Here is a 16,952-nt window from a genome sequence, read left to right as displayed (position 1 = left end):
TGATAAAGACAGAGAATTGTAATGTATATCTGCCACTAAATAAACAGTTTAAAGACAGAAAGGGAGCAGATCTGCTAAATAAGATGTTACAGCAGCAGTTAGTTCTTTTTTATATTAGATAATTACTCATTAAAATAGATATTACAATTATCCAAGAAGTATACAGTAATATTCACATATTTGGCATTTTCAGGTGAATTTTTTTCATAAGTATTATGACAAATGAAGATGATGGACAAAATAAATTCCATAATGTAGTTCTTTGTTATTTCTCATGTTAAAAATTACAAAAAATTGCTTAATATCTATTTTAAATAAGACACTGTACCTGCTATCTCTGAAAGTGATGCAACTGCAAATAAACTACAATGAATCAAACCTTAAATAATGGATCTAGCTTTTACACTTTTTTTTTACAGCATGCTAAATGACCTGCTACATGTTTTTAAATTCATTTGAAGAATTAATGCATCATAAAATAAGGCCTCAATGTTTATGTTCAGTCTGGCTCTTAATTATTTTGCAAGAAAAGTTGAGGTGACCTTGACTGTATTTTTTTCAGAATGGCACATTAGAAACTATTTCTAAATAGCAGTCTTTTACATTCTCCTTTCCTGTGCTTTGAGAGGAGACAACCTGTCTCTGTCATAGCACTGGAGAAGAAGGTGTGCAAGACAAGATTTACTGGGTGAGCTGATCCCATCGGATAGAAGTTCTTTGCCCTCTTCCAGTGAGGAGAAATATAAATGACAAGAGAAAATGCTGCATAAGAAGAATCATTTAATAAAGCTAGGTGGTCTTATTCTTTTTCAGGGGTCTATTCTTATTCAGGGGTAGCAACACTCTCATGTCATCTACCACTCCGAGAAGATGAGTAACTTAAATATAGTAAGTTAGAAAGTTGTTTGTGGACTGGTTAGTGTTTTAAATCATGGAGACATCTGGAGGGTTTATTCATATTCCTGTACAGGGGCAATATTTCTTCAATTTTCATAGTAGGTATCAATTATTTTTGATATTTGAACTTGTTCATTAATGTACTGCCTAAAATCAAAAGTGATTTCTGAGAGAATAAAAGGCAGTATTGGTCTGAAAAAAACAATAGAAGTGTTTTTTTTCTCTGGATTTTTCGTATTGAAAGCAGCAATTGATTTAGTAAATAAATTATTAAATCCAACCCTCTGAAACAAGTGTGAAATATGCTGATAGAAGAGAATTGCTACCTTAAACATCTTTAAAGGGATTTTTCTAAATTCTTGACAGAACACTTTATAAGCAAATGAGTGACAACTTTGTTATTTTGATATTTGGTATTCGTACATTGCCATTTTTTTAACTGTAAAGTTTTCCCTGGGAAAGTCAGGCACAGAGAGTTCTCAAATCGTATGTCAGATTGCTATGAATAATGTTATTAGCATTGAGTGAGACCAATTTTTAAGTAAAGCAGCTACTCCTTTTCCCCTAAAGGACAAAACCAGAAAGTAACAACAAGGGGAAAATACGTTCTCTGTATCTGCCGGTGCATCCACAACCATAATAAATTCTGGTACTTGTGAAAGTCACAGCAAAAACCACACCCATGTGAGGCACAGTGCAGCCAGAAGAACAAAAAGAGTTTCATTAACTGCTTGGCCTCTTGGTATTTTCAGGCTTCTGAAATAAGATTTTCATCTAGCTAATGCTGTACTGCCGTGATTAAAGACAGTGGCATACCCTGGATCTTCTGGCAGAAGCGAGGATATGACAGCAGTTGCGTCTTGACACTCTAGATCAGAAACTTCAGGAAATTATGAGTCAAGTTTCACTCTGCCAGTAGGCCCAGAGGTATCTGCTGGGGCCAACGCAGTAGCTGGAGAAGTTGCATGGCAGGAAATGTACAGTGTGGTGCGGGTTTTTTGAAAACTCTTTGCTGGTTGTCTCCTGTGGATCCCTGGCTGGTTGGTACTAAAGGCTGCATCCCCTCCTCCCAGGCAGCTCCCTGGGAGGTTCATGGTAAGTATTGCCTCTCCCAAGCGGTTGGCCTCTAGGCAGCAGAAGATAAATGCTAAGTGACCTCTCAGTGTTGGTTTTAGGATCTTATTCTTCATATCTAGCTTCGCAGACTTCTGTCTGTAATTTGGAGCAGCAGTGCAAGTGCGATAGCAGTAGCCTTGTCAACGAGGTTAACTGTTTGAGATGTGGTCTGCATAATCAGATTTTGAAGGTTGAACCTGAAAAGAAAGCAAAGAACTCTTGAAATGAAATGAATTACCTGCCAATGAGATGAATTGCTTACAGTTTGTCACCACCAGTGTTATTATAGGATATGGCTCACTTGGACAGCTGCTCTGCTTGCACAGCCCCAGTTCATTGGGGCAGGAGTATGTTGTATTAACAAGTAATATGTACTTCATCTTTATCTTAAGTTAATGGGTAAAAAATACCTGCTGTCAGGTAATAAACATCATATTTTCTACTATGCAATGTTTAAAATTAAAATCACAGAAAGCTGTGCAGAAGTAATGTTGTTAGATTTTAAAAAAAAAAAAAAAAGCCAAGTATGTGGAAATATTCATCACTAATCTTCAGAGACAAGATATTTCCTTTCAGTGCCATACTTCCCATAAGCCAGTTTTATGGCCCACTTATATTGTCTATATCTTTATAAGCAGTTGCTTGTATGCTCTAATACTGTTATCAAATTCTGTTTCCTCTACCAGCACACTTTACTTGTCAGAAAAGCCCTACTGAAAAGATCTTGACAGATTTGCTATGCATGCTTTGAAACTGATTGCTGTGTTTTCTCTATATTCTCAGCCACTAATACGCACCTGATCTTTTTACTCTTGTCTCTGTATCACCAGGCCTCCTGAACCTGTTTACAGCACTGTGAACAAACTGTGTGATAAACCACCTTCTCCTAGGCACTATTCCCCTGTCGAGTGTGACAAAAGCTTCCTTCTTACAGCTCCCTATCCCCACTACCACGTAGGCCTGCTCCCTGACTCTGAGATCACCAGGTACTGCATGCGCTTCTTCCTCACCTCCTTCGTTAGAGTGCATGAACATCACTAGATTTACCTCATAGTTTGCATCTTCACCATAGATCTTTTTCTACAGCTTGTGCTTGTTTTTAACCATGCTTTCACATCTGCACCACTGGAAGATATATGCTACCTCGGTATATAATTTTGGTCATCCAAAATCCAGTGATGAATACAGGCAATGTTTTGATCCATTGGAATGGTGCTCTAAAATAGGTTACATAATATGTATCACATTTTACAACTGAATTCAGTATTTGTTTCTCCGAGTATGGAATATGACTGACTCCACTGAAAGTGGTAGTAATTTGGTTGGATTCAGTCATTTTATTTCTGTGTTGTGCATACTTTTTCATTGAGCATCTCTGGGCTTATAGGGTGGCTGCCTAAGCCATTCAGAAGAAATTGAGCAAAAAATAATCACCACCTTCACCAAGTCACGGTGTACATGTGTAAATCTAGGCTAGCTGTGCTCTGAGAGGACTGTTAGCAAAACCGAAAATGGTGAACATTTCCCTAACTGAAGTCATGGAAGACCTTGCTATAAACTATTGTCAGTGATTGCCTCCTGAGAAATATTTAATAAAGAAAAACATACTATCCAAAACTGTATGCTGGTATAACCCAGCTATTCTTCTGTAGTCTGCTAGGGTAGTAGTAAACTATTTGCAAACAAGACTTGGGAGATAGAAGAAGAGTTAGGCACAAGTTTTCAAGAAGGTGTTGAGTGCTTCCTTTGTCAGGGAAAAAAGCTATCATCTTTTATATTCTACGGTAGAAGAAAAACAATTGAATTTGATGCTTTGATCATAGACATTTTCCACAGAAAAAACTTTTCAAAGAAAAAAGTAATGTGGGAAGAGGAGAGCAGAAGTGTGTAAGTGGGAAGTAAAATGGTAAACTACTGTAAGATATGATAACAGGAAAGAAACCCCAGGGATTACAAAAACAGCTGTGAAAGGCATTGCAGTGCTATGAAATAAAAGCTAAATTAAAACAGCAATAAGACAAATACTAGTCGAGAATGCAACAGATGTGGTAAGACCCAGAAGAAACTGTCAGTTTGTTAATGAAAACTGTGTAGCTTCTAGAATTTGTGAAAAGATGCTTAATCACTGGACAAAGTGATTAGTCAAGCTGTTCAGGCCAGTGCAAATGTGGATGAAAAACACTGACAAGGGCAATGTTTTATAAAGGTATAAATAACTCCAGAAGGGCACCAGGCTCTAACAGATTTATCCACAATATTTGACTTTCTCTGCAAATATTATCTTAAAGGAAATAACTAGCCAAAAAGTAGTAAAATTACTTCAAGTCTTTAGGTACAGAGTACATATGAGCAATATACCTGTAAGTGTCACAGTGCTTCTACGTGTTTAGAGACAGACAAGAGGAGAGATCATTATAAAAAGATGTCTTATTCAACTCTTAAAATGGTCCCTTTCTTTCTAAAGAAGTAGAAAGTTGAACAAGTGGGTTCTAGGGGAATTTGAGTCCATAGAGTTGTGTATTGGCAGGATTGAGGATTAGACTGTGACTTCCTAACTATAGGCAGGTGCAATCCATTGCTAAATGATCAATCTCTGTAGACAGGACTGTCAGGACAATGAGGATAGGTTGGGAGAAAAGGGTGAATCTGTGAAGGCTACTTCCTGCAGATCAGATACTCAGATGCCAATAATCAGTGGAGCCCTGGCGAGCTCATAGAACTAGGCCATTGTGCTGCCTGAAGGTATAATTCTCTACATCCTTTTGCTTTACTGTGTGATTGATTGAACACTTGGTCATCAGACATTTGATGACCTGACATCAGGAGTTAAAAAGCTGGGCTGTGTTCTACTGAGTGTCAGTTAACAATTCTCTTTAAGAACAAGGTTTCATTTCTCTTCATTCCACTTTGATGTAAAATTAAGCTCTAGTCCCTGTATATTTAATGTCTGTTTATTTCAACGGTCCACCAAAAACTGGAAAAAGAACACAGAAGGTGAGAAAAGACACAACTCATGATTAAATACTCTGCACTTTGCTTTGCTACCTGCTGTGGTAGAGGCAACCGATTGCTGTAATTTATACTTCCTTCTCACTGTGAAATAACATTCAGAAGGAAAATATGACAGTTTCCGATGTTCTCAAATACTGTCATCTTTTCCACAGGAGTCTTTGAATAGTTTCACTGTGGAGAAAGACATTTGAAATAATATTTCACCAAATGCCTTTGGTTAGGAAAGTGACAGCTTTACAACATATACCGTGATCCAATTTCCAAATGGACATTCACAGTTGGAAAACAGATTTTAGAAAAGTATTAATCCCATTTTAACCTTAATTCAAGTGGCTACTTTTGCAGAAGTGTTCATTGTATGCAGCCCTAAATTTCACAAAGGTGATGTGTTTCAGTGCTGTATCATCTTGAATATTTTGAAGAATTAATCCATAAAAAGACCTTGTTTTAAATCCACCGCTGTGGTACCACCATCTCTATTGGAAGTTGTACTACAAAAAAATCTGCCAGATATTGACCAGATATTTTGAAAGGTCTTCCTTTACTCACCTGAATTCCTCAAAGCTCTGTGGCTCCACATGATACACTTCCATGGTCTCCGGTCAAGTACAAAAAGATACCTCCCTGTCTTCCTGCAGGATTCCTAGAAATAGTTTTTCATCAGAATTTGTCAACCTCAGCTTTGAGGAGGACGGGACAGGGATTATTTGCTTGTTTTGGTAACTGCAGTCATTGTCCTATCTCAGTGCTCCAATATTGAGAATCTGCTGGTGAACTGCAAGAAATTTGGTCTGACAAATACCTCTTCCAGAAGAAGAACGTGATGACGTGTTCTTGCAGTTGAAATGCTTGTAAGCCAGCCAACGCCTTTCAAATTGCTGCTCCAGTTAATTTGTCAGCTAGTCCTCAGATGATTGTTTTGTCAAGGCTCATTAACTTAATAGGCAAAGAGAATTCATAGGCCAAAGCCTTATTTGTCTATAATAAATTCAAGTTTATAACCCTTGCTTTTATGGTGCCCTGTCTTAGCTCCTGGGAGACTTGGAGGTCTAGAACAATATACTACCATTTTACAATAAAAGTAATTTGGTTTTTGATTGAATTATCAGTTCATGTGAATTGATACTAACAGGCTATGTCAATGTGCAAGAGCTGAAAATCTGTCCCATTGAAAGTAGGAGTAGAGAGGCAATTTTGGACTACTAAGTTTTCTTTTGAGAGCACCACGTGGGAATGGGTGCAGAGTATTCGCGTTCTGGTCTCTGTCACTGTGGACAATTATGTGAACAGTTAGAAGATTCTTGGTAGCAGAAGGAAATTGCAGCTCAGATGTAACACTCTTTCTACAAACACAAGACTTTGTTTCTGCATTCTGTAACACAAAAGGTGATGTTCTCAGTCTTTGCACTGAGAACTTCATTACATCCACCGCTACACAGACACACTTAAAAAGTGTGTCACTTTTGCCCAGAACTACCTTCCCTGCCTTCGTTGAAATCTTTTTGGCACGCTGGTTGCCAGCACAGTTTTTGCGAAAGCCCTGATATTGCTGGTTTGTGCGATTTAGTTTTTTAATTTTCTTTTCTCTTAAGCCTTTGATCATGTGATTGCATCAATATTTTTTAATACGTGTAGAGGAATGGACTAAGGGTAGAGTTTCAGTCTTTGTAGTCATGGGAGAAAAGCTTGGGAGCATGACTCCTCCCAAGAAAATAAAATAAGTGAAAATTTTGTTAATCTTAAGTCTAGCTTTTGTAAACTTGCAGATCCTCATTATGGTGCTTGGGTGCCTGGATTAAAAGTATTTGGCTTGCTTTTAAAATCAGGATGAGTTTCCTGCAGCCAGCCCCAGTTCTGGCTGACACTGTGATCTGCAGTCTTAGGCAAGGTAGTTAATGATTTTGCGCTTTGTTTTCCCTCTCTCTGAAAGAAGTTTAACAATGATCTCATAGAGCTTATTTGAAAACTAATTCTATCTGAGACAATAGCATCCTATTACTAATGGCAATTTGTGTTATTATTTAATAACATGAAAATGATTTTAAGGTATTTGATGAATGAGATTAATGACATCAGTTCTTGGGACCACCACTACTTGCTTACCAATGGGGATTAGGGAAAGAAGATAATACTGGCACAGGGCTCTAGAGCAAAGCCTTTTGCAGGAAACAACATGCCATTTGCGTAGGTATCCGAGGGTAACTGAGCATTGTGTAACTCTAAAGAGCTACATAAATAAAACTGTCCTGAAATGTATGCAGGACATATGGGTAAGGAGACTATAACACCCAGAATCTTAACGCCTGATGCGTGTGGCTACTTCCAATGTGCGGCTGAACTCCTGCAGCCTCCGTGTAGGCACATGAGAGTCGCTACAGTCAGATGTATGTATGTCTGCAACGCTAAGCCCTACTGCTTGTGGTCACCTCACTTAATTTTAGGGATCCCTCCGTAGGCCATGAAGGGACAGCTGAGAAGGTGCTGATCGCTTTTCTCTGATCCCAGCAGGAAGTCAAGGTGACTACACTTGAAAAAGGTGTGAAAGGTGGGCACTTATTGCTGTAGTGTCCTTTCTCATCTCTTAATACCTGTGCAACGTTTTTATTCACAATAACCCACTGGGAGCAAGCTTACTGTCAAAATGATGCATCTAACTGTACTGGTGTGTGGCTGCCTTCCAGGGACGGTCTTGTCATCTTTATTGAAATTCACATTGTACAGCAGTTCTCATTGTCCCCTTTTCAATCCCATGTGTTTAATATGGGAATTATATCTCCCAAAACACATCTAACCATATTTTGAGGTTTTTTAAATGCCTGGCAACCTGAAAATGGGACCTATCAAAAAGCAATAAAAAGAATGGATATTATGAAATCGAGTCTTCAACTTGCCCCACATAAACACAATCACCTTTCCTGAATTTAAAATGAAGGTTTACTGTTTAGTTGTATCCATTTACTTACTTTATGTGAAAATTTCAAATAATAATTACAAAACCGGCAATTAGTCTGGTTTGGGCAAATTGATTTAAATGCTTAAATATTGGAAATCAGAATTGGAGCAGATTTGTACTTTTTCCTATTGTAACACCTTGGAATCAACTTCTGTTCCGACTTATGTTTTACACAATCCAACCACAGAAGGCAAGCTGTGAGCTAGCCCTACTAAGTAGCACTGCTTAAAGACAGTGGAAGGGAATAAGTGCATAATTCTTTCTGTGGATTTTTGAACAGCAAAATAGGCAATACTGAGGTTCAACTTATTCAGTGTCAATGGAAACAAATTAATCCTATAGTCACAAAGAAAAAACATCTTTATAAAATAAAAGATATCTGGCTAAAATAACTCGTGATAAAAGTAGCTCCCTAAAACCATAAGGTGGCATTTTAAAAAATTAACACTGTGGTGACTTTTGTTTTGAGAAGTGACTTTAAGGCATATCTATACACAAATTTAGGCATTCAGAGGCACCCCTAAGCAATTCAAGAGATTAAACTGGTCATCACAGAGGCTGGCTTGGGTACTGACAGGAATTGAAGCACCTTGTTATTACTGATTTCAGTGAGAATTAGGTATGTAAGTGCTATGGCCTTCGCTCCCTAAACAACATCTTTAGAAATTCAAGTACTTCTTTAACTCTTGCACCTAGACCTTCCTAAAAATAAGCTTGGAGACCTTGGCTTACACGCAGGAACACAAATTGCAGTGGTTGACAAGATGCACCCCAGATGCATACAACTGCATACCCATTATGCTCGACTGGGTTGTGCAGCTTCTGAAAGCAGCTCCAGAACTGCAATATTTTATAGTTATAAGGCAAAACAAAATCAGCATAAACTGTATTGATTAGTTGTGTACAACTCGAATGCAGCGTCTCAACATAGATTGTCTCTGCTTGTGAAGGGACTCCTGAGACCTTTAAATTATTTAGGATCTTTTGGAAATTAATTGTAGATTTTCTGTATCACTTCCAATTAACAAATTAAAAAGTCTTAACTGGAACAGTTTCCTATAATTTCTTTTTAATCCTGACTCAAGTGTTCTCTTGAAATAAATGATCCAGTCATATAACTGGAATGAAAGAAAAATGATGTTGCCATTCAGCCTCAGCTTTCAAGTTATTTTGCATGGATGAATCTCTGACCCTAATAAGCACAAACATTCCTGTAGACTCTCTTAGGTGCTTTCCTTTTTTTAATGAGGAGTTTTCTATTTTGGACACTATTAATTAAAATTATTAGGAAGATGCACCTTTTAAAAACTCAGAGAGATGATTGCAGGAGAATCTTAACCTATAAAGGCATAAAGTGTCTACAGTTCAAGTGCTTAATTATGTAAAGATACAGAAGCCTTTCAGGTGAAGATGGGATGCTTCAGGTGAGAGCTGCTGGGCTTTATTTCCAGTGGTACTGCTGACTCATTCTCTTTAGTAGAACAAATCACTTTTACTTAATTCTATTTGCTTTGCTTTACCTATCGGCAAAATAATCTTCTTGCTCAGTTATACTGAGAAGGAACTAATACTAAACAAAATGGAAGAAAAATTTTAAAAGGGAAAAATTAAGGTGTTTGTTTTTTTTCCATCATTTGGGAAATGTTTCGTATTTCAGAATATATGGTTTGATATTCAAAGAGACACTGTGCTTTGTTGTACTACAGATCCTCTTTTGTTCATATTCTGCACCCATGGAAATTAAACTGTATATTCTTAGCTCATAAAATGGACAGAAATATTAACTCAGTTTAGTTAAGTAGCAGTATTTTCTTTACAATGTCTTTAGAGAAGGAAAAAAATATCAGTTCTCAGTAAGAAAACATCTGTAAATCACTACTATTAAAATTTTCCTGCTGTTATGATTACAAACTGAGCTACAGAGAGAGATTTGGGAACAAAGGAAAGATGTTTCTTTCCTTTCCACATCTATAAGCAAGCTCTGAAATTCAATCTCTAAGACACAGGAAATGGTCCTGAAGTAGCGAATGCCAGTTCCTATGTCTTTTTTGGGTTAATGGTGACTAGAAGGGCATCAGGCCACTTTTAACTGGTTCCTGCCTCAGGAGTGATGCTTCAGATTATCTCATGAAAATCCAGTCAGTTCATAACTAAGTCCGCACCATAACTCTGTGGTTTGAAACAGTCATTTCTGTAAGACACGTTGTTGTTTATTTTCAGTATATTGAAGCACCTTCTCAAACTTCTTGTTCTGATCTCTGAAAATCCCCTTGAAGCACTTCTTCCAGAACAATAGAGCACTAAAACTCCAGGCACAATGTTGAAATGCTTCTGAATGTTTGGAGAAATTTAAACCCACATTTTTAATACTGGTTCCATATCTGGTTCAAGTGTATTCAGAATAAATGACAAAAAAAATTGACAGTAAGTGTCACTCTGCATAGGCGCGCTACAGTAACAAGCTAATGGAGCCATTCACTAATTCAAATCTTGTCCACGGTGACGAAAGTTAATGACAATTATTACCTGACAACTGTCTAAAGGCCGATACGAGAAATGGGTTTGGAGATTTCAGTTTCATTCCTGTGGACAAGTTTCCACATCATAAAAATCATCACTCCATCTGTCACAGTAATTGCTAGACTCTCAGCTCATCAGAAAAACCAAGGATAGATTTAACCTGGAGAACAAATTACTCTTTTTACCCCAAGAGAGAGTTCTTTGAGCTTACAAATGAAATATTACTGTGCAGACAGGCTAAATAAAGCTACCCTGTGGCTACCTATGGGGGAAGAGAACCTACCTGTTGGGGGAAGAATAATTTCCAGGGTTGTAGCTGCACACAAAAGAGCAGAAAGCTCACTGGTTAGAGCACAGAGCTGGGAACAGAGAAATTTGCCTGAACCACTGACAGTTCGTACGACCGTGGCATATTAAGACTTTCCTTCTATCTTGTCCAATTGTGAAATACGTGACAAGCATCCACAGGTACCACCAGCAGCCCTCAGAGTTAAAAGATATTTCCAACAGGTGCAGATATGCATGATTTTCTGCACTGCGTAAAAAAGAGTGATCCTTAGCACCAAGTGGAGTGATAGGAGGCATCATGGAAAGCAGGTGGGACCTCTAATTATAACAGGGTAATTTGTCATGGAAATGTGAGAGAATTATAACAACAGTAATAATGAACCTACTCTCAGCCCTATAGCTAGTCTTGTTTTACACTACAGTTATCCCACTGGAGTGATGTAGTGCTGAGTCAGGCCCCCTGATTATTTTGTATCTAATTATCACCATTTATTATTGCTGACATAAGCCCTATATGTACATACTAGCAAATATGTCCATTGCTGTTAGTTTTGCCAAGTCAAGTAAGAGCTGACTTTGAACAGGATATATCTAAAAATGAGAGCAGCCCTGTAGAGAAGGACTGGAGGGTTCTGGTGGATGAAAAACTGGACATGACCTGGCCAAGTATGCCTGCAGCCCAGAAAGCCAACCATATCCTGGGCTGCATCAAAAGCAGTGTGACCAGCAGGTCGAGGGAGGTGATCCTGCCCCTCTACTCCGCTCTCGTGAGACCCCACCTGCAGTACTGCATCCAGCTCTGGGGGCCCCAGTACAGGAGAGACATGGAGCTGTTGGAGTGAGTCCAGAGGAGGCCACGAAGATGATCAGAGGGCTGGAGCACCTCTGCTATGAGAACAGGCTGAGAGAGTTGGGGTTGTTCAGCCTGGAGAAGAGAAGGCTCTGGGGAGACCTTGCAGCAGCCTTCCAGTACTTAAAGGGAGCTTATAAGAAACATGGGAACAGACGTTTTAGTAGGGTCTGTAGCAACAGGACAAGGCGTAATGGTTTTAAACTTAAAGAGGGTAGATTCAGACTAGATATGAGAAAGAATTTTTTACAATGAGTGTGATGAAACACTGGCATAGGTTGCCTAGAGAAGCTGTGGATGCCCCATCCCTGGAAGTGTTCGAGGTCAGGTTGGATGGGGCTTTGGGCAACCTGGTCTAGTGAAATATGTACCTGCTTGTTGCAGGGGGAGTTGTACGAGATGATCTTTAAAGGTCCTTTCCAACCCAAACTATTCCATGATTCTAAAAATATGCTTGTGATACAGAAATCAGGAGGTAGCACTCTTTGCTGAGTCTGTGCTAGGCAAAGATAGTGCAATCCCATTTGAGGACACTGGTGTGGAAGGTGTTGCAAAACTGAATAAGCCATTTAAACTAGACCCTCATCTCTTGTCGTCAACGCTTCCACAGCCTTTACTACTTCTGTCCAAAAAGTATAAAATACGGATTAATGGAATAGTCAGAAACACAGAAATACTAAGATTAAAGAAACCTCCTGGTGTGATGTGATCCACCTCCTGGGTCTACTCTAAAATTTCTACATATTTTTGGTTTTCATTTCAGATTTTTTTTTTCCCACTATCAGAACATAGCTATACCTTTATGGGTCTATGAGGATAATAATTATTCCCATGGTAAAGGGAAAATTGATTTCAGTAGCCAAAGGCTAAAACAGTGGGAACAGATTCTTCTGCTATTTCTTTGGTTTTAAAAGGATGTATAACCATCATTAGGAAAAATGTAACCAAATGGTTATACATTTCTCATTTTACTGCAGAAATATTTATTGATCAGTACTCATCACATTTCCTATTTCAAAAAAGCATTTGTTGCTCTTTGAAAATATTGGCTATATAATTGGCACCATCTGTTTGCAGAGCAGTGAGTGTGATATAAGTAATGATAACCATAACCTTCAAAACTTTAAGATGCTTATCTAAATTTGCGTTGCAGTAGAAGGAACTTTGGGCATGTTCCTTTACATTGTTCTCTGATTCAGTCTCACAATACAAATACTACAAAGGGGATTATGAAAATGGGGAAAACTGTGGGAAACTAAACTCCCCTTTACCTACGTAATACATTATAGTACATGTGTTACAGATAATGAGGCATTTTTAAATACCATCTGGGCTTTGAATAAATACCGTCCCTATTTTACGTTAAGATTTCAGTTTGGCGTGGAGAGGACTGCTGAACTTTTTTTCTTACTGATTTAAATTCATTGTCATGTAAATATAGCTATAAATGTTTGTAGTAAGCCAAATTGACATAAGAGTTCATTGTAAGCTGCTCTATCAATATGAAGTCACTGGGAAAAGGTTTTTTGGTTTTCCTGAGAAAGAAAAGAAAAAAACACACATTAGGTGTGCAGAAAGGATTACAAGCTCTAAACATCCCGGAATTTTGTGAAAGTCTAGTTATACAACTGACCTTTTTCGATTGAACCTAAATTTAGCTAAGTTGTTATCATAAATTTGCATGTAGAATTTGTTAATGTTTTCAGATCTTAAACAATTTATTCTTTAAAAGGCTTTTATTTCATTTTTAAAGAATAGCAGTAGGAGCAGCTAGCTTATCTGATTTTTTTTTTTTTTTAAATAATGCTTATAGTGCATAAACCCACTACTGTTACTGCATAAAAAGCAAGGTCAATGGAAGTGACAAGATATTAAAATACATTTTTTTAAGGTGACAAAGGGAAGGAGAGGAAGATTAAGGTTGACTTTCAAAATTAAAATTGCAATATTGTTAAGGAAATACTGAAATATAAACATTACAGTCCCCAGGGAGATGCATAGACAATTTCTTTTTCCAGAGTATATCCGTACTCCAGGCAGAAAATGAATCATTCCACAGATAATTGGAGCTGCTTGCTCTATCTTTTGAGGATCATTATAGTTCTTGCTTTTATGCTCTTGAAATCACTACACTGATGAAGTGGGGATCAGGGAAAATAATGTAACTCTGCAATGTGAGGGTACACTTGTGTATATAGCCTTGCACATCAAATTGTTTTTGATTTGATTACACTGATTTCTAAATAAAATCTGAATTCTGAATAAACTGTATCCTTAAGACAAGCTTTCCTAAAAGGCAGCCTGAAACCATCGCAATATATTACACTGTGTAAAAAGAAAACGTATCGTGCACACCTGAAATGTGCTGAAGTCCACATGGAGGGAGTACACAGCACAGAAACCAAGTGTCACTTGCTACTAGTCACTGGGAGTAGGAGGCATCTGCGCAGCCCAATGCAAGGGCATTCAGGTACTCCTGAGCTGGTTCTAGACAGGTTAGCTGATGAAGCAGTCTAACCTGCTTCCAATAAATGCCCACATTGATTAAAGTTGACTTGGATATAATCAGCAATGTGTTCAGTTGCTGATCTGGTGAAGATTGCATAAGCTGTAATCACAACTTTTAGCCTATTCAGGGTACTAAGAGTTGCAGGTAGGAGGACTTACGTAGTATCTGTGGCAAGAGTGTGGCTATACAGGCTTGGTTGGAAGCAGGAGTCATACAGGTTTGGTTAGGGTACTAACTCACGTAATACTGTCGTTGCACCATACAGAAGAGAATATGCTTTTACTACTTCAGATTCGGCAGTGTGAGTGAAGGTTGTTAATTTTTCACATCAAGTCTTTACAATCATTTTATATATTATACTACTTCATTGAAAGTGTATAAAAAGCCTTGCTTTATGAAGGCATCGAAAGTAGGCAGTGAATTCATGAGTGTCATTGAAATCACAGGTGCTGTCTAGAATCTTGAGGCTCAAATGATTGAAACTTCTCCTGGTTGGTATGTGCACATCAGTTAGAAAGGGAAGTATGTAAAGAGGGAAATTTACTCCTGATGATAGAAATTTTAGTATATTTTTCCTAATGGATTTTGCCTGATTTCCCAGATACCTCTGGTAGTCATCACTCAACAATTAGCATTTGCATTGGTATGCCAGGGATTACAGAACGGGGTCTTTCAATGAGGGTGCTGAAAGGTTGTGCTTTGGAATCAAAAGTTCAAGATCCAAACCATACTGGCAATGATCAGAAGACTGAAATCATGTTCAGTCTCTTTTCCTCGTCTTTCCTATTTATTTCAGATACAATGTTGTACAATACCATAGTACTTTGAATTAATGACAAGGAGGGTAGAGTTTTCTGTTTTGACAAAAGTGGGTTAGGCAGCAGGTGTCCACAAAAAAAGATCAGTTCAGTACCAAAACCAAAATTGTATTTCAGTGATGTCAGAAGGAGAATTACATTGACTTTGTTGTAGCTTGGATAATCCAAGAAGAAGCATGGCAACATGACAGTGTAAGCAGGTTCATACTTTCATGTCAAGGTAACTCCCAAATCACATGACATCATCCTTTGTAGCATCTCAAAGATTGTTTCTCAAAAAGTCACAATCTATTTGAATATACTACTGGGTATCCTTCATAAAGAATAGCATCACATGGAATATAAATTCTTAAATCATTGGAATTATAAATCTATTTGCTGTTGACTTAAATCTAGCAGCGTGGTTCATTGCTGAGGAGTAAACCTTAAGACACAATGCTGCCATATGAAATTCTAGTTCTTAGTAATCACCACTATGATAAGGGAGAGGATTTTTATGAAAGTTAACGTAAATTAGCTCTTCAGTAGGATAGAATATGCTGTATTTTTTTTCACATCACATTTATATAATTTTGTTCAAGTCAATCTTTCATGTTTTCATGTTTAATATTTCCAATTCTGCTATTCTTGCATTACCACTTTACAATGAAAAAAACCAGCTTAATTAGTGTCAGCTAACAGAAATGAAACATTGATACAACTTAGGAAATGACAGGTTTTCTTCAGCATGCCCACAGAAAGGGTGAATAGCACAAATTAATTTTAGTCTTGTCTACCTAAATGTATTAATACCGCTCCCATCACTGTAACAGTATGGACATCTCATTTGTCTTTGGTTTTTTAGAGAGAGGTAGCAGGCAAATGGAGAGACTAAGTGGCTTTACTAAGGTACTAAAGGAAACCTATGCTGAGACTGGGAAGTTCCAGACTCACTTGCCAAAAGGAGCAACAATCAAAGCACACAAATCAAGAATGCATTGTGCAAATTCAAATTTTAGTAGCATACGTATAAATTTCAATCAATGTAATTATCTCTTTGAAGATTTGAGATAGCTTCAATTCTCTTGTCAAGTGAATTGCTGGGAAAAAAGTAGCAGCAGCCATTTGATTTGGGAATGTTGATTGACAGATTGATTAACCAATATGCAGGAAGTCGGTAGTATTGTAGAGAGACTTCATATATCTAACAAGAAAAAGCAAAGTGAATTAAAATAGGTCCTACTAAAATTTTTTTAAAGGGTATTAGCATTTTATCTCTCAAGGCTTAAGCCAGTCTCTAAGTAGAGAACAAGATGAGCTGTGATGTGAGAAGATATTATGTCACATTCTCTTCTATAAAAAGCTGGCTGGTTTACCTCTGGTCCCAATCAGAGGTGTGCATAGTGTAACGTTTACTGTAAGAATATTTAATAGGTCTGGATTGCCATCTGTGAAATACATAAACTGAAATCATTAATCTTTTCCAACACTAATTTATACGTTCTGCATTTGCATTGAAAGGAAAGAGTTGGTGTTTGGAACTGATGCGTAGCAATGTCTGATTGGTATATAAAATGATTCTGCAGCTACAGTGGCTATCATAGGTTTAATAATAAGATGCAAATTTAAATTAATTTAGAAGCTTCAAAGATGAAGAATGTCTCCAGGCTTATCTTTGCGCCAGGAGAAAAAACAGCAATCAAACTGTTCCACTTGGGTACAAGAATGAGCATTTTATATCCAGAAGTAACTGATGAGTGAAAGAATCTTCTTTGAGTTTCTTGATGTTTAACCAACTGTATTTGGAGAATTCCACTGGTTAAAAGTACGGTTATTTAAACAGATATTTTCTATGATAGTAGACATCCCTGATAAGTTGGAAGAGAGGCATAACTTGGAATAAAACAGTGTATCAAAAGAATTCTAACCACAAGAGCCTATTGCCATGGAATTTCAAATGCAAGATTTGAAAATGTGGATGACCGTCCAATGCATGGGCTTATCCTCCAT

At 37.6% G+C, this 16,952-nt stretch overlaps 1 protein-coding gene across 28 annotated transcripts in view; it reads left to right on the top strand.

Annotated features, from left to right (window-relative positions):
- Positions 1-16,952, top strand: part of DLG2 (discs large MAGUK scaffold protein 2) — a 1,060,789-nt gene that overhangs the window by 778,730 nt on the left and 265,107 nt on the right. For 25 of the 28 annotated variants that reach the window (XM_075742480.1, XM_075742449.1, XM_075742451.1 and 22 more), the window contains one exon: positions 2,844-2,999. The exons of the other annotated variants lie outside the window; for them this stretch is intronic. In XM_075742480.1, the coding sequence (XP_075598595.1) occupies positions 2,844-2,999 (156 nt within the window). The remainder of the gene's footprint in view (positions 1-2,843; positions 3,000-16,952) is intronic. 28 annotated transcript variants of the gene reach the window in all.

The sequence above is a fragment of the Balearica regulorum genome, chromosome 1, assembly GCF_011004875.1.
Source record: "Balearica regulorum gibbericeps isolate bBalReg1 chromosome 1, bBalReg1.pri, whole genome shotgun sequence".
Taxonomy (NCBI): domain Eukaryota; kingdom Metazoa; phylum Chordata; class Aves; order Gruiformes; family Gruidae; genus Balearica; species Balearica regulorum.
The sequence above is the reverse complement of the archived record's forward strand: the minus strand, read 5'-3'. Positions and strand labels throughout refer to the sequence as shown.